Consider the following 15,859-nt stretch of genomic DNA (forward strand, 5'->3'; position numbering starts at 1 on the left):
TGTGTGCCTTTCAAATGAGCTGGGCAGATATCTGGTCAAGGTGGCCAAAAGCATATATGAAATAACCCCCAGCAGGTCCCTTCCAGACAGATCTCTATAAAGAGAGATCACCATTTGGGTGAGGAACACAGAAATGGGCACTGTTCCTGGTTCCTCATCTCCTGTCGGGGAGAACAGCGCCCTGCAGACCAATAACACTTTCACTTTGTAACATAAAAACAAGGATTCACAGAGGTCAGGGTGGGCCCTCCAGCAGAAACAGAGCTGAGACCCCCATCTCCCAGGTCAGTGCTACTACTCAAAGAAGGTGGGAGCATCCACAGAGGGGGGCCAGTCCACCAAGTGTTTCTGGTCTTTGAAGAGCTAAGTACCAAAACTGAGGGTAAGTGTCCTTTTAACTTTTACAGTCAGTGGACAGGGTAACTCTATGTCTTCGAATCTCATAATAAAATTGAAGGCTAGTATTTTATACTTCCTTCTTTTTTTTTTTTTTTAGATTAAGTTGTTTCAAACTAGTTTCTTTAGGGGTTCCATTTTCACTCCTCAATAGATTTTACGCATTTCTCATAGGCTTCTTCACTCATTAGTTCATCTAGTTCCGATGGGCTGCTGAGTGTCATCTTGATCAGCCAACCATCTTCATAACAAGATTTGCTGACAAGTCCTGGATTTTCTGCTAGAGCTTCATTCATTTCAGTTAATTCTCCTGATAGAGGAGAATAGAGTTCACTAGCAGCTTTCACACTTTCCAAAGCACCAAATTCCTCGTTTGTTCAATTTTGTCCCAACTTCAGGCAGACTACAGTAAACAACATCTCCCAAAGCTTCCTGGGCAAAATTGCTGATTCTCACTGTCCCAACACTGTTTTCTGGTGTCACCCATTCATGTTTGTCTGTGAATTTACGACCCGACAGCAGAGCGAGTCCGGTGCGCAGCGCCCGGATGGCGCCCGCCCGCAGTCCCCAGGGCCGCGGCAGGCAGGGCACGTTGGGCGCAGAGACGGCGCGCAGGCTGCAGACCGCGGCCCGCACCCTCCGTGCCACTCGCAGCACCACGTGCGCAGGGGACCACTTCCTTCTTTCTTTAATTTCACTTTTTCTAGCAATTTATTCTTATGGTACCAGACCATGATGATTTAGAATTTTAAAAAACGGTTCCAGGTCCCTGGTGGCACAGCGGTTGAGAGTCCGCCTGCCGATGCAGGGGACACGGGTTCGTGCCCCGGTCCGGGAAGATCCCACATGCCGCGGAGCGGCTGGGCCCGTGAGCCGTGGCCGCTGAGCCTGCGCGTCCGGAGCCTGTGCTCCGCAACGGGAGAGGCCACAACAGTGAGAGGCCCGCGTGCCACACACACACACACACACAAAAAAACGGTTCCATTTCTGCAGGCACCCAGAGTCCCCAAACTCTTCAACCAAATTCCCATGGCCACCGCACCCTCTTCCCCAATCCTTCCTGACTCACCCTCACCCAGGCTCTCCTCTACCTTTCACCCTTCCTTTCCAGCAGGCATCTCCCTTTAAATGGGTGGTGGTAAACTTTCCGGTAGCCCCTCCGATGCATGAGCAGTGGGCACTGACTCCTGTGAGCCATCCTGAGCTCAGACCAAAAGGAAGAGTTAAAAGTAATCAGTCATCCGTCCACACATCTAAAATAACACAGGACTCCGGTCCCAGAAAGCCATCACGGTAAAAGAAGAAAAAAACCGTCCGTGGCCCTTACCCACGTTAATTAACCCGAGGGAGAGCCTCAGCCTACCCAACAGATGCTCTCTATCCATCACTTAAACCTGAGACGCAAAGTAAAGCAACCTTCGCCTGTCTCCTCCAGGGAGGTCGACATACGTGGAGAGATGCCACGCCGGCTTGGGGAGAAAGGAGGTTACTGACAGAGTGAGTCACGTGTGCGGCATCAGGTATGATGAAGTGTATTATGGGAAGGGGACATGGAGACGGCATTAGCTCTGTCCAGCGGGACCCACTGAACTGCCCATTACAAGGGAGTCCTGAACTAGTGGAGGAGGAGGACTTGGAGAGAAGGATTTAAACACATACACCTCCTTGAAAATGAATGAAGAGAAACCGTCTAGATGACAATGACTGGACAGTGACGTAACGAATGAAACCATAGGAAAGGGCGGAGCCAGGCAGCACCAACCCTCCCCGGAGCGTTCCAGGCAGGCCACGTGTTTTAAGACTTTCCAGGGACAAAAGGATGGCAATTTTAACAGATGCCAACATCGGCACCTTTCACAGTTACTAAGACGTGTCATCCACGAGTTCAGAAAGGCAGGGACTCGAGGGGGATGTAAATGAGCAAGTATTCCACTAAGTCTCTGCACTTGTCTGGGTATCTGAAATATTTAAACATTTTTCAGTATTTTTTTTCAAGTATCACCAGAGAACAGACACATGACGCTGTTTTGAAACGTCTTGCCACAAACCGGGAATTCTGATTGGATCCAGTCCAAACCAGGCATGCCTTGGGAAGACAACTGCTCTGCTGTTCCACGTCTGGCCTGGTGACAAGGGGCAGCCCCTGACCTCTGCCCTGCACCCCACCTTTCCCTGGGGCAGACAGGGCATCGAGGTTAATCCAACGTGCCCAGCTATCGATGGGCGGCAGCTGTCTAGAAAGACCGCAGGCAACTCTTGGGCTTGGAGAAGGAGGGCCGAGATGGAGATCCAATGTGCACCACAGGCAAAGGGCCGGGAAGGGGACAAGCATCCTCAGCTGACTCTCTTCCCAAATCCTGTGGCCACCATCAAGCTGGTTCAAGAGCCTGTCCCTGCCCCACTCCAGGCAGGCCATGCAGTGGACGCGGCTGCACGGCACACAGCCAAGGTCAGGCACTGACATTTCCCAAGACGTGACTAACAGCCTGGGAACCACAGAAAGAAATCTGAGCACGGACAGTGAAGGCTGTTTCATCTTAATTGCATCCAAGACTCGCCATCTAAGCCCCCATTTGTGTTACACCTCTTCCAAGATGACTCATCTTTGATGCCAACAGGAGAACGCCATGAACTTGAAAACTCCATCATCTGGATTTGCTGATGACTGTATTTCAATGCCTGCATGAGCAGGATAAAAAGAAAATGAAACCAAATTTTTCCTGCCTATAACACCTGTTTCTTTTTGACACTCATTGGCTCGGCTCATCCTGCTGCCACACGCCAGGTTGTGTACTCGCCACTGGTGGTGTGAAAAGGAATAAAGCCAACCCTCGTGCTCAAGGAACCTACAGTCTAGAGAGACCCACAGTGAGGAACACGCCCTCTGCTGCCCTCCTGCGCCTTAGGCTTCTCCTCTGGCAGCGTGTGTTCACGAGATCTGCTGGGGTGGCCATGGTTTTAACTTCCATTTTTATCGACACTGCATCCTTCTCTTCCGTTCAGGTCTCCAGAAATGAAACTCAGAGATGGTTGTTTGAGAAACTAAGGCACAAAAAACCAGGTACAGATCTACCAACCTATGTGAGAAACATTTTCTGACACCCATTTCCCAGCAACACGCTTTCTTACCACAGACTCTGTGGCAGAGTTAGAGTCGTTTGTTTCCAGAAGTCAATCATTTCCCTGATCTAAACTGACTCAGGGTTACACATAAACCCAAGCCTAAAGCTGGGACTTCTTTCCCGTTGAATCAGAAGAAAGACCGTTTTACAAAATGGCCAGGGGAGAGGGGTGACTGCTTCTCCACCTTCAGGAAGACCCAACCACCTCCAGAGTCCTGGGCGTTGTCAAAGTGTGGAGAGTGTGCTTTAAAATCTGAAGCCTAATTTAAAAGATGGTAAGACACGCAAACTCATCTGTGATACGGCTTTCAAGTTATAAATGTCAGTGACAGCCAGTCTGCTGCGTTGGGAACTCCTCCAACAGGTTGACAGCAGCCCAATTCCATGGTTCTGGAGGAGGCTGACAGACAGCTGCTCTTTCAGTAGTTATTTTGAAAGGAGCCAAGAGGCCCTTCCAAAGGCAGCTAGGTATTGGCGCGCTGAAGGGGGAAGGTGACACCATATCTGGTGGCAGGTAGACACAGCCCAGGAGTGCCACATGACGCCAACACGTCTGCGTGCTCCACAAAGACTGTCAACCCCACACAGTGCAGGAAAAAAAGAAAATCACAGCAGAGGAGAGGCAGAAAGATGCACATCCTTCCCAGAGCATAAGCCATTGCACCTGGGTATCAGGGACCGCAGACCCAACTCCTATCCTTCACGATGCCAGCCTGCTACAGCCCCAGCTGCCATGCCTGGCACCTCTTGGAGGGCAGTGAACGGACTTCCTTCTCTGTCGGCACTTCACTAGTTTCAGAACAGACCCTTGAAGATAGATGGTTTACTTGTCCGGTCCCTGAACTGAAAACCACTCCCTTTCAGTCATGTGTGTGATGTGGAGGTAGGGGGATGTGTAAGAGGGATTAAATATGCTTGTTCTTAGACAAAACCGTGTGTCTTTAGACACGCAAAATCTCTTTGAGGTTCTGACAGAGACACTTCTTGTTTCTCTGGTTTCTCCCAGCGGGACAAACTTTCAAGGTGACAGCTAGAGAGAGAGAAGCCTCTGATAAAAGTCACATGGTCACATAATTTGAGTTCTAACTAAGGCTTTTATTCACATCAGACATTCATCTGCTTGTCAGTTGCTGGAACGGATTTTCCTGTGATGTTGTTAGGGACAAAGTTTGTTCAAAGATCCACACACATAAGAGAAACAAGAATTATGAATGTTTCACGTTTCATTCTGCTGGTCCCATAACCTTGACACCCAAATCCTATTAGCCTGTAAAAATCCAAAAATTCTGCTCCCAAGTTGAATGTCTGATTTACCAAGGTGACTCTCAAAGGTAGCTTAGACAGTGGTTTTAAGCACTCAGGACTATTCATACAGTTAGAACAAGGAAGCACTCAGCAAAGTGCTTCCTCCATAAAATATGTTCATCACTGGGGGCTTAGGAAAATGTTCTCCGTGAACAATTCCTTGATACAGACACAGTTCAGAGATTGTGCAGTCATTCTGAGTCACACTCTCCACTTCACTGGCTTTGCTTATTTATGTTCACACCATGATCCTCTGTGTCTGAAGGGGCCAGCCCTTCCACCTAAGAGTATCAGGCCATAATCCAGCCCAATACATTTACGTTTGATAATGACTAAGTAATAAATGACCTTCTGCTCCAGTCACTTTACTAATTCGAGGCAGATAAAACATTCTTGCCCAGCTAACCCAAAAGATAAATTCCACCAGGTCTCAACCAAATAGCCAGAGACGTACGTCTCCTTGGGATTGAGTTGCACTAGAAGGGCAACCCCCTGGCCCTTTGGGACTGTGGTGCATTTTGATGGTTCCAAATGCTAACGTCTGACTCAAATCCTCGGTCGGGTCTGTGCTTAGCCAGGTAAATGTGTGCTTACTATGGTACTTACATGGCCTGATGGATCCGCCTCCAATGTCTACTATAGAGCAGTAATCACTCCTGCAATCACAAGAACAAAGACATTTTTAAGTTTCTCCTCTTTAAGAACTTGATCCATTGCAAACAGACAGGCTGACAAAGAGCTTCTGCGAACTAGGCCTCTCACATTTCGGAACCCGACTGCCTTTTAAGATAAATACCGAAAAATAGCTAGGTGAGCATTCCCTGTCACTTCAACACCCAGAGGCATTTATCGAAAAAATTACATTATCTCACTTGTTAGGATCCAAATCCATCCATTATTAGTTCAGCAGGAGTAAGGCTACCTTTGGCAAAGATGGAGCATCTCCACAAAACCTCTCTTTGTTCCAAGTCTCAGGAGGCATTAAACCAAAGCTTTTACCAATCCTAACACTTTCCGGACTAGACTACATTAATTTATCCACACAGTCTCAAGTAGGTGTATACACACGATTTAAAAAATACATAGCTCTACGACAAAACCCAAGGAGTCTGCGATACGAGATAAAGCCAGTTGAATTACAAGCCTGTTCATTTAAATATAACAGATTACTTGTACCTGCTTCACCTTGAATAAAACCAGAAAAGCAGTAAAAAGCCATTAGAAATATACCTACTGTGTGTGCTTCTGATATCACTAATATTTTCCCTCTATAAAACTCCTTTACTGGGCTTCCCTGGTGGCGCAGTGGTTGAGAATCTGCCTGCTAATGCAGGGGACATGGGTTCGAGCCCTGGTCTGGGAGGATCCCACATGCCGCGGAGCAACTAGCCCCGTGAGCCACAATTACTGAGCCTGTGCGTCTGGAGCCTGTGCTCCGCAACAAGAGAGGCCGCGACAGTGAGAGGCCCGTGCACCGCGATGAAGAGTGGCCCCCGCTTGCCGCAACTAGAGAAAGCCCTCGCACAGAAACGAAGACCCAACACAGGAAAAATAAATTAATTAATAAACTCCTACCAACAACATCTTCTTAAAAAGAAAAAAAACTCCTTTACAGAAAAACAAAAGGGGGGAAACATGTCCTTTAACAAATACATACAGTGTGTTTCTGATATTCATGGAATTTATCAGCAGAGAATTATAAAACTGAAAGAGAGCTCAATAGAGAGGGAGAGAAGGAGAGGGCGAGGAAAAGAATAAAGACCATGCTGAACAGACCCATCTTCAAACTAACTGCCCAGAAGTCTTCTAAGACTAGCCAACTGGTCTACTTTTTACTTAAGACCCTCATGGAAGAACATGTACCATATTCTGCTGGAAAAATGTCTGAAAGAGTTTTGTTTTTTTAATACAAAGATGATTCTCTCTTTATATGGTCTGCAGCATATAACTACCCTGCACAGCACTAACATTTGTGTCTGTGTCAACAGTCTCTGAACAACAGCAGAGGGTTGGTGCACTGGGGCAGCTTACAAGAGCAGATTCAACCTGCTGTTACTCCAAATCCACCATCTCCATGCGACAGTCTGGCCTCAAATGCTTGCTAAGCAAGGGTAAAGGCTGGAAGGAACTGAATCAATGCCGGTGACCACGGGGCCCCTTTTGTACCAGTTTCATTCTGAGATGGCTTTGAGGTGAAGGAATGGGTTATCATGATACAGAAAAAGCTACTAACTCCTGTAAGCAGCACCAAGATACATTTCAAGAAAACAATCCTAAGCATCTTGGTCAACATCAAAAACACATTTCTCATGTAGTAGTGTCAGCTAACAAAATGAACACCCATGTGCCTCCGACCGAAATAATATCAACTTACTTTCAGTGCCTTAATTCTTTTCTGTATGTTTTCATAAACACCTAATTTGGTATATTACCTGGCAATTTGCCTTTGAATGTTGCGATCAAGTGCACAGGCCGTGGTGACTTAATGAATCATACCAGTAGTGACACTGGTATGATTCACAAGTCAAAATGTTCATGATGTGCCAAAATGAAGAGAAAAGTTCATTACCCTTTACCTCCCCCAACGCTTTCAAATCTGGATTTTCTTTAATAATATTCCTCGACTTCACTTTAAGAATCAGACAAGCTATTCCCTGAGTCATACGCAAACTACTGCATTATGCTTGGCTCTATACATTAGCAAAATTCGTGGTCACCAAGAAACCCAAAGGCCATTCACTTTTATCCTCAGCAAAGCTTAATGTTCAACTAATCTTAAATATCATTTCCTGCAGAGCCAAGTATTAAAGTTTATAGCCATTTCTAGTTGCGTCTATAAATAAAGAAAATGTTGAAGGAAGTCCTTTTTCCTTCCTAATTTTCAAAACCAGCACCACTCCACAGCTTTCATCAAGATTTTACCCAAAGTATCTTTTCTAGGTATTAATAATAGGCTCCCTCAATCTGTTCTTGGGCTTATGCTTCGATGTTCCTCCCTTAATTATACCTAAACTTGTGAAAGCACTTGTAAATAGAGATCATGGGAATGCAATTCAATCTAGAAAGAATAAGATAGCAATCAACTGGAGATAGAGAGTAGCTAGGAAAAATTGGAATCCCATTTTCAACCAACCTATACCCCTTTCATTTTATATTTCGGATAAAACATATTATAAACGACCCACAAACAAAATAATCTACTTGATGAGCTCTGCCCTCTAGAGCGGCATTTTATCAGAAATCTGCATCTGCGTATCTTGCCTATCGCCCCTTCCCCATTCAAAGCATCTCTAAAAGTGAGCCATGATAAACCCAGCTTGTTCAAGGACCACCTCTGCAGCACCTACGCTGCATCTGATGACACAGGATAATAGAGGCCAATTCGAGACTGTTGGGTCTCACACCTCTTTGTCCCTAATGCCCTTCAGCACTGTCATCTGTTGGGTTGATCCCTTTTCAATTTTACACCCAAGTGTTCCATCCTCTTATTCCCTATGGACCATGTCTCTCCAAATAGAGAATCTCAGAATCTTTATGTGACCGGGGATACAACTCAAAGCAGGCTTTCCCTCTCTTCTTTTCCACAGCCTAAGCAAAGGTGGCTCATTGTGAACACCAAAGCTGTCCCGACACTGATTCATGTGAGCAAATAGTTGAAGGGAGTTTATGGCTCTGCTTAAAATATCTTCATGTCTAGAAAAAAGATTTCCAACGATAAGGCCACTGAGCGCTTACACATTAGAAACAAATCATGACCAAGCGTTTTTAAGTTTTTCTTTTAATTTTTATTTTTTAATTGAAGTATAATTGATTTTACAATATCGTGTTAGTTTCAGGTGTACAGCACGATTCAATTTAATATATATTTCTATATATTACATATATTTTTTTTCTTCTTCAGATTCTCTTCCCTTAAAGGTTATTACAAAATATTGAGTATAGTTCCCTATCATTATAAAATTTAAGTCATTCAGTCTTCCGTAAGGAACATCAGATAGTCACAGAGAAAATAAGGCCCATAATTACAAGAGTGGCTTCATATATGGCTTGCACCTTAGGTTGGGCAGAGCAGCTAAATTTACCGCACAGCATAATTTTGCCCAGTTACGAAGATCTAGAGTGGTCCTTGACATCAGAACTTCTGCAATTCTGACCTGATACGTTTGGTTTCATCACATTTCAAACTTGCTAGCATCTTTCCATTTCGGTGAGGTCTTTCATCAAGGCTCCACTGAGAGCTTCCCAAACTAGACTCCAATCTAAATTTGCTTCACATGGCTCACACCGCTCGGACTCAAATGCAGAGGCCCAACCTCACAAAGCCAGTGCCTCTCCAAGCCTCTGTCTCCTTGTGTCTGAAGGAGAGATAACCACAGCGCCTAAGTCAGAAAGGATGGGGGGATTCACAAACTACTACGCCCAAAAAGCACAGCTGCCACATCAGAGAGGCAGTGAACCCTCTACAAATGTTAGCAATTATTATTACTCTGGTTGTTACTCCTATAAGAGGATAATAAAAGGGCAGTTCTAGAACCGGTCAGAAGCCTGGAACCACAGCCTGGTGGTGCCCGATGCATTACATTTTGATTCTGCTAACAGCTATTTTGTCAGGCAGGTGTGACAATTAACAATGATTTAGTGCCTTGGGCCCTGGAAAATACCCTTACTTAACATGACCCTTCTACAGATGGTCCCTAGGTAAAGTGCTCGATTTACAAATAAGAAAAAAAAATGCATTCCTTGCGACTTCCGAATTCATCACTAACTTGGATTACAGAGAGAATACTTGTAGCCAAACAAGTTTACCCAAGATTCTACCAAGACACGGGCCAGGAGACCACTTACCAAGGTTTGCAACTATTTTTAACATTCATTGACAACGTCACAAAAAGCACACAACATCACAAAAAACAGATCCCCTTTACAAAACTGGCACATAACCCCAAACAAAGCTCAGTATTTTCATCAAAGGTATTTTTAACAGCCATCAGGGAATTAATCTTAAAATTCTGGTTTTGGAACCATCCGAGTTACACCTGTTTCTCTCCCCTAGCCTAATGGCTCTCAACGTACAGCCCTGGAAGCAGCAACACAGCATCACCTGGGGAAGTTGGGAATGCAAAAATCTCAGACCCCACCACACACCTACCAATCAGAAACTCGGTTGGGGTCCGGCCATCTATCTGAACAAGCCCCCCAGGAGTCTGGGATGTAGTCTCAAGTCTGAGAACTGCTGCCAATAGGCTATTCACATGTGGCCTGGGACATCACTTCAGGCAGCTCTTTTCCTTAAAAACTATCTGGCATTTTTCTGTTCCTTAAAAACCTGCTATAGGATGATGTCAACTGCTCCTTTCTATTTTTAATTCCTCATGATGAGGCTGAGGATGATTCATTCAGCACCTTATGTGATCACTTAAATAAGTAAGGCTCCTTCTCTCCCACCCCTAATGGAAGGTGACTGATGCCTGTTAGTTCTGATGTAATTATAGGAACAATTCAGTAACAAAAGCCTGTCCTTTATCAACCTCGGAGAAAGCTGTAACAGAGAGTTATAATTATAATACTCCATTCTTTTCCACAATGTGTGCATAATAATGTATCCTTTGAAAATGATCATACTGCATGTCATAACAAGGAAACACAGAACCCGGGATCAAATTTAGTTTATTGCAAATAGAGATCAAAACTGCAAGTGTTTGGGCAAACCTTTTCAACTCACAGGAAACAAGTATGCATTAACCATCTGGCTTGGTCTCATTTATCTAAGTGAAACACGAAAAAAGAACGTTGATTTGATGCTTTCCATGGGTCGCGAGGCGACCTCACAATACAGATGGGTCTTATCACCAGACACCACCCATCATCTAACTAATTATCAAAGTGGGAAGCATTAAGGGGCATTTCCTAAATAATAAATAACCCTTCTCTATACCTTTTATTTGTCGAAGCGTGTGTTAATTCGAAGTTAATTTCATACCTGCTGTGAAGCATCCTGATGAATTGTGACTACCAACATATTATTAATTTCCCTTTCCTTTTTGATTAATTTCACACTTAGACAGGGTAAGAAAGGCAAGATTAATGATGTCTGGAAGACAATGTTTGGTTCTTGTAAGATACTAAATCAACCTCAAGTGTTGAAGTAAACAGAGAAGCCAGATAAGGAAATGATAATGGAATCATCTCCAGGAGGGGTCCAAGGTGCCATGCAAATAAATGCCCAGAACCCCAGAGAGTGTTTAAGCTGTAAACTCTAGTTAATACTCTTCGGGGAGGGGATGAGAATGAAAGTTGGAACTCTGAAGATTGCAAGACACACTGATAAACTTGTGCCCTTACCAGTGACTGCAGCGACGGATTTATTTATCACACCAGAGTTCTCAGTTTGGCAAGGGTCCCTCTGTGTATTACTTAGCCTCTTCACAGCCTTCTTGCGTTCTCCCCACTCTCTCTGTAACAGTCTCAGGACTCCTAGCTCAACGTGTGAAGAGACAGATCTCCTTCATCAAAGGATATAAAGAAAAGGAGTATAAACTCAATCGCATCATGCACTTTTCAACAGTCAGGGACCTTTGTGTATATATGCTAATCCTATTTCCAATAATAACACCTACATTCATTGAGAACCCGCTATGTTCCAAGACACTAGGAACTCTGTGTAAGTTATCCAACCTAACAAGAGCTCTTGGAGGTACTATCACACACGTTTTACAGATCGAGAAACGGAGGCTTAGAAACCTAAATATCTTGCGTAAGTGAGCCCCGTCTTCACAGAGATCTGTCAGGCTCCTAAGCCTGGAGTCTTCCATACCACACTGCTTCCCTGGGCGCATGAGTAAAGAGAACGTTTACGGCTGTGTGGAAATTATTCCAGAAGACCTGAAAGCTATGGGCATGCCATTCTCCTCTAAGAAATATATTTCCTTATTAGTTTTTAAGCTCAGAAGATGAGCGGCAGAAGGAGTTGATAGTGTTTCACAGTTAGAACTGCTAAGGACCTAAAAATGTTTTTTTAATTAGTTTTTCTTCCCAATTCTGGGTGGCAGGACCATATGGCTACCCATTCATTTTAAAGATGAAGGGAATAAAGCACAGAGAGTTAAATGATTTGCTGAAATTACCCAAACTACCACCTTCTGGTAGTAAAATAGTAGTAATTACTTATTGGGGCTTACTCTGTGACTAACAGAGTGCTAATTTTTTGAAGTCCAACATTTTTTCTTTTTTTACTGGAGTACAGTTGATTAACAATGATGTGTTAGTTACAGGTGTACAGCAAGTTATACCCATACAAGTATCCATTCTTTTTCAAGTTCTTTTCCCATTTAGATTATTACAGAATATTGAGCGGAGTTCCCTGTGCTATACAGTGGGTCCTTGTTGGTTATCCATTTTAAATATAGCAGTGTGTACATGTCAGTCCCAAACTCCCAGTCTGTCCCTCCCTCCCACCCACCCTTTTCCCCTGGTAACCATAAGTGCATTCTCTAAGTCTGTGAGTGCTTCTGTTTTGTAACCAAGTTCATCTGTATCATTTTTTTAGATTTCTGAAGTCCAACATTTAAATAAAATTCCACAATTCTATGCTATCTCTTAGACTTTCTAATGTCCACTAGAGTACCCTGTATCTTACATCTCCCCTCACAAACAAGTCTGCCCAAATAAGACCTATATCTAAGTTCTAAACACGGCCATCGGTCATCTCTGACCATTGTCTAGAGCATCATCAATATAGTAGTAGCCGCTTGCTACATGTGGCTATTTAAGTTACAAGTAAATAAAATAAAAAAACTCAGTTCCTCAGACACACTAGGCACATTTCAAGTACTCCACAGCTTCATTTGGCTAGTGGCTACCATGTTGGACAGCAGAGATACAGAACATCTCCATCGTGGCAGAAAGCTCTACCGGACAGCACAGGGGTAGAGATATTTCAGGACAGCATCTTTTCATCTAAAATCCTTCTGACACTGTACAGAAGGACACAGCCTCTTCACAGAATTAAGGGCTTCACTAGGCTAACTGAGGCCATACCTACGTGTCCTCAGATGTCATCTTTTAGGAATAACACTCCTTGAGAAGTTAGGTCACTGGATAAACTTATAAAGCAAGCAGACCGGCCTCATACAACACAAAGTATCAGAAACTAGAGGTGCTAAGAAACAATCATTGTAATAAGGCCTTCCATTCGGGAATAACCACCCCATGGAACCACAGGTCAGGATTCACCAGGAACAATCACACAGACACACGCATGGCCACCCACACAGGGGCATCCCTAGGCTCTTCCTCACCAAAGCCCTCTCCGCTATGCCTCCTGGGCAAGACAAGGTCCCCACGTTTGGTCTCTTGTTTCTATTAAGTAAATCACTGCAAGAAAATCACCTTTCAATCAGATTGGTATTTCCCACCAATCACTCTCAATTGCTTCATTAAAAGCTGGAGAATCAGCAATGAGACAGGCTTTTGGTGACAATGACAGTCTGACAGTAGGCTAGAAAAGAGAGCCTCAGTCCCCTCAGTGACACCTGACCTGGAAGGAGTTACTTAAAAGACTTCCAGGGGGCTTCCCTGGTGGCGCAGTGGTTGAGAATCTGCCTGCCAATGCAGGGGACACGGGTTCGAGCCCTGGTCTGGGAAGATCCCACATGCCGCGGAGCAACTAGCCCCGTGAGCCACAATTACTGAGCCTGCGCGTCTGGAGCCTGTGCTCCGCAACAAGGGAGGCCGCTGCCGCGATAGTGAGAGGCCCGCACACCGCGATGAAGAGTGACCCCCGCTCGCCACAACTAGAGAAAGTCCTTGCACAGAAACAAAGACCCAACACAGCCATAAATAAATAAATAAATAAAATTTTAAAACAAAAAGGCAAAATCCCTTTAAAAAAAAAAAAAAACTTCCAGGAATTAAAAAACTTGAGAAACTCTGGGTATAGCTCCACTTTGGGGGAGGATCCTAAAATACAGTGTTGGTTACTGTTGGATTAGAACAGCCCTGGGTGGGACACAGAGAGTGATAAAGAGGCAAGGTCACTGATCGACCTTCGACTGTTCCAACCTGCAAGTGCCCTACAGGAGGCATTTCTTCTCCCTCTCTCTCTCTCTCTCTCTCTCCATTCTTCACTGCTTTCTCCTTCCTCCCTCCCCACTGCTGTCTATGCACCAGGCCCTTAAGATTGAACTCCATGCCCAAGATAAGCCAGACATCATGGCTGCCGATATTGGTCTATAAACAACTGAATGCCACCTCCAGTGCGAACTCCTTTAGGTAATTACAGTAACCCCTTGACAGTCCCAGACTCAAATCAGCATGCAGGTCAGACCTGGGTCTCTCTCACCACAGTAATGGATGGGAACTTTGTAAAGCTAAGACAAGAAATCGAGGAGAGTTTTCTAATAAAAATGCAAATCAATTCATCCTCGGTTGGGGGAAGGTGATGACAAACTAACATGTTCCTCTCTTAGAGCCTATGAAAGTCATCTCTGAACTCCCAACTCCATCACATGAGTAAGGCCGACTTCTGCCTCTCTTCTTGGCATTACTCACCTTTGCTTACGGACCACGGCCAACGGAATCACTACCTCCAAGGAGAGGTCCAGCATTAACCCTTTCCTGCCCAGTAGCTCACAACAGCTTCGTAACCTGGGGGACCTTTCTCTAGCCTCATCCCTCCACCTCCCAATCCATTCCCGACCACCTGCCAGGTGAGCCTTGGGAAGCAACCCGCAGGCCAGGCCTCTCCACATCAATAAGGTGGGTCAGGTGCCACCGTCTCTAAGATCCAACCCTGGCCTTGAGGCTCTCCTGAATCTACTTTTTCTCCCTCTTGTCTTCAGATCTTCCCTGCCCCCCAATACATCCAGCTTACCCTCCATAACACCTACAACATCTGCTCTGGGAAATTTTCCCAGGCCTGAAATGCCCATCCCCTTTTGGGTACAGTAACACTATAATAACCAGTCATCTCCTCTAGAACAGGGAACGTCCTACACTTCCCGGTATCTCTGAAGAGCGTTTCAGAGCCAGACTCTTACACAAAAATCAACGCTCTGCAAGTATTTGCTAATCCACTGAAAACAGCTGCTATCCATGCCGGTAAGTTCATTATTTAGACAGTGGATTCTCAGACCATGAAGACCCCTTCCACATCCAGTTTACTCACTGTGAGCCCATGGAGGCTCCAGACTCTGTCTGGTGATTCCAGCTCCACCATTTATCAGGAAAGGCACTTAACACCTCTAAGCCTCAGTACTGTCTTTTGTGAAACCAAGGTCATAAGAGTACCAGTCCTCCACCCACACTCCCTGACCCCAGGCAATGTGGCCAGGAGACAAAGGTAAAGCACTTAGCATAGGGCCTAGCACACAGCAGGCATTCAGTAACGTTACCTTTACCCTCTCTCTTTCTCCCAGTTATTAGTAAGTCTCCTTAAGGAGACATGTAGCATAGTAGAAATAACATGGTCATGGGAACAAAAAAGAAACCTGTGTTCAAATCCCAACTTAGTTCAGATCCCAGCTGTGGAACCTTGGGGAAATCATATCACCACTCAGCTTCAGTATCTTCATCTGTAAAACGGGGTTAGCAATCAACCTTAAAGGGCTAGTCTAAGAATTATACAAGGGAATATACCTGAAGTCCCCCGTACCTAGTCAGAAATGCACTCTGTGCCATTTATTAAATATGATTTTAATTCAGTCAAAACACAACTGAAAAGGAAAAAAACACCCATGTATCCTCACATCACTGTCACCCCCTTCCAGTCACATTCTTTAAGTCCATAAACCAGGCCCGGGCCATTTTGAAACAGAGCAGGACCCTGTGGGGTGCTCTTGGGCACAAAAGCCTTGCTGTGTGCCCCGTTTCTTGTTTGCAGGAAAAAGGCTTCAGCCTCCCAGACCTTTTCTGAGTTCCAAAGGGCAGTCAAACAGTTACTAATTAGGGAGTGAGGGAATACAGGAAACAAAGAAAAGGCAGTCAAACAATAGTGCAGGATGGGGCCTGGTTCCGGTTCCTGGGGGGGGGGGGGGGGG

General features: G+C 44.9%; 1 protein-coding gene across 1 annotated transcript in view; it reads right to left on the bottom strand.

Annotated features, from left to right (window-relative positions):
• Positions 1-507: 507 nt before the first annotated feature.
• LOC103072514 (glycine cleavage system H protein, mitochondrial-like) overlaps positions 508-15,859 on the bottom strand; it is a 58,732-nt gene continuing 43,380 nt past the window's right edge. The window contains 2 exon segments of the mRNA XM_082930889.1: positions 508-768; positions 770-1,082. Of these exon segments, the coding sequence (XP_082787015.1) occupies positions 537-768; positions 770-1,082 (545 nt within the window). The 3' untranslated portion in view covers positions 508-536.

The sequence above is a fragment of the Lipotes vexillifer genome, unplaced genomic scaffold (assembly GCF_000442215.2).
Source record: "Lipotes vexillifer unplaced genomic scaffold, Lipotes_vexillifer_v1.1 scaffold1771, whole genome shotgun sequence".
In the NCBI taxonomy this organism is placed as follows: domain Eukaryota; kingdom Metazoa; phylum Chordata; class Mammalia; order Artiodactyla; family Lipotidae; genus Lipotes; species Lipotes vexillifer.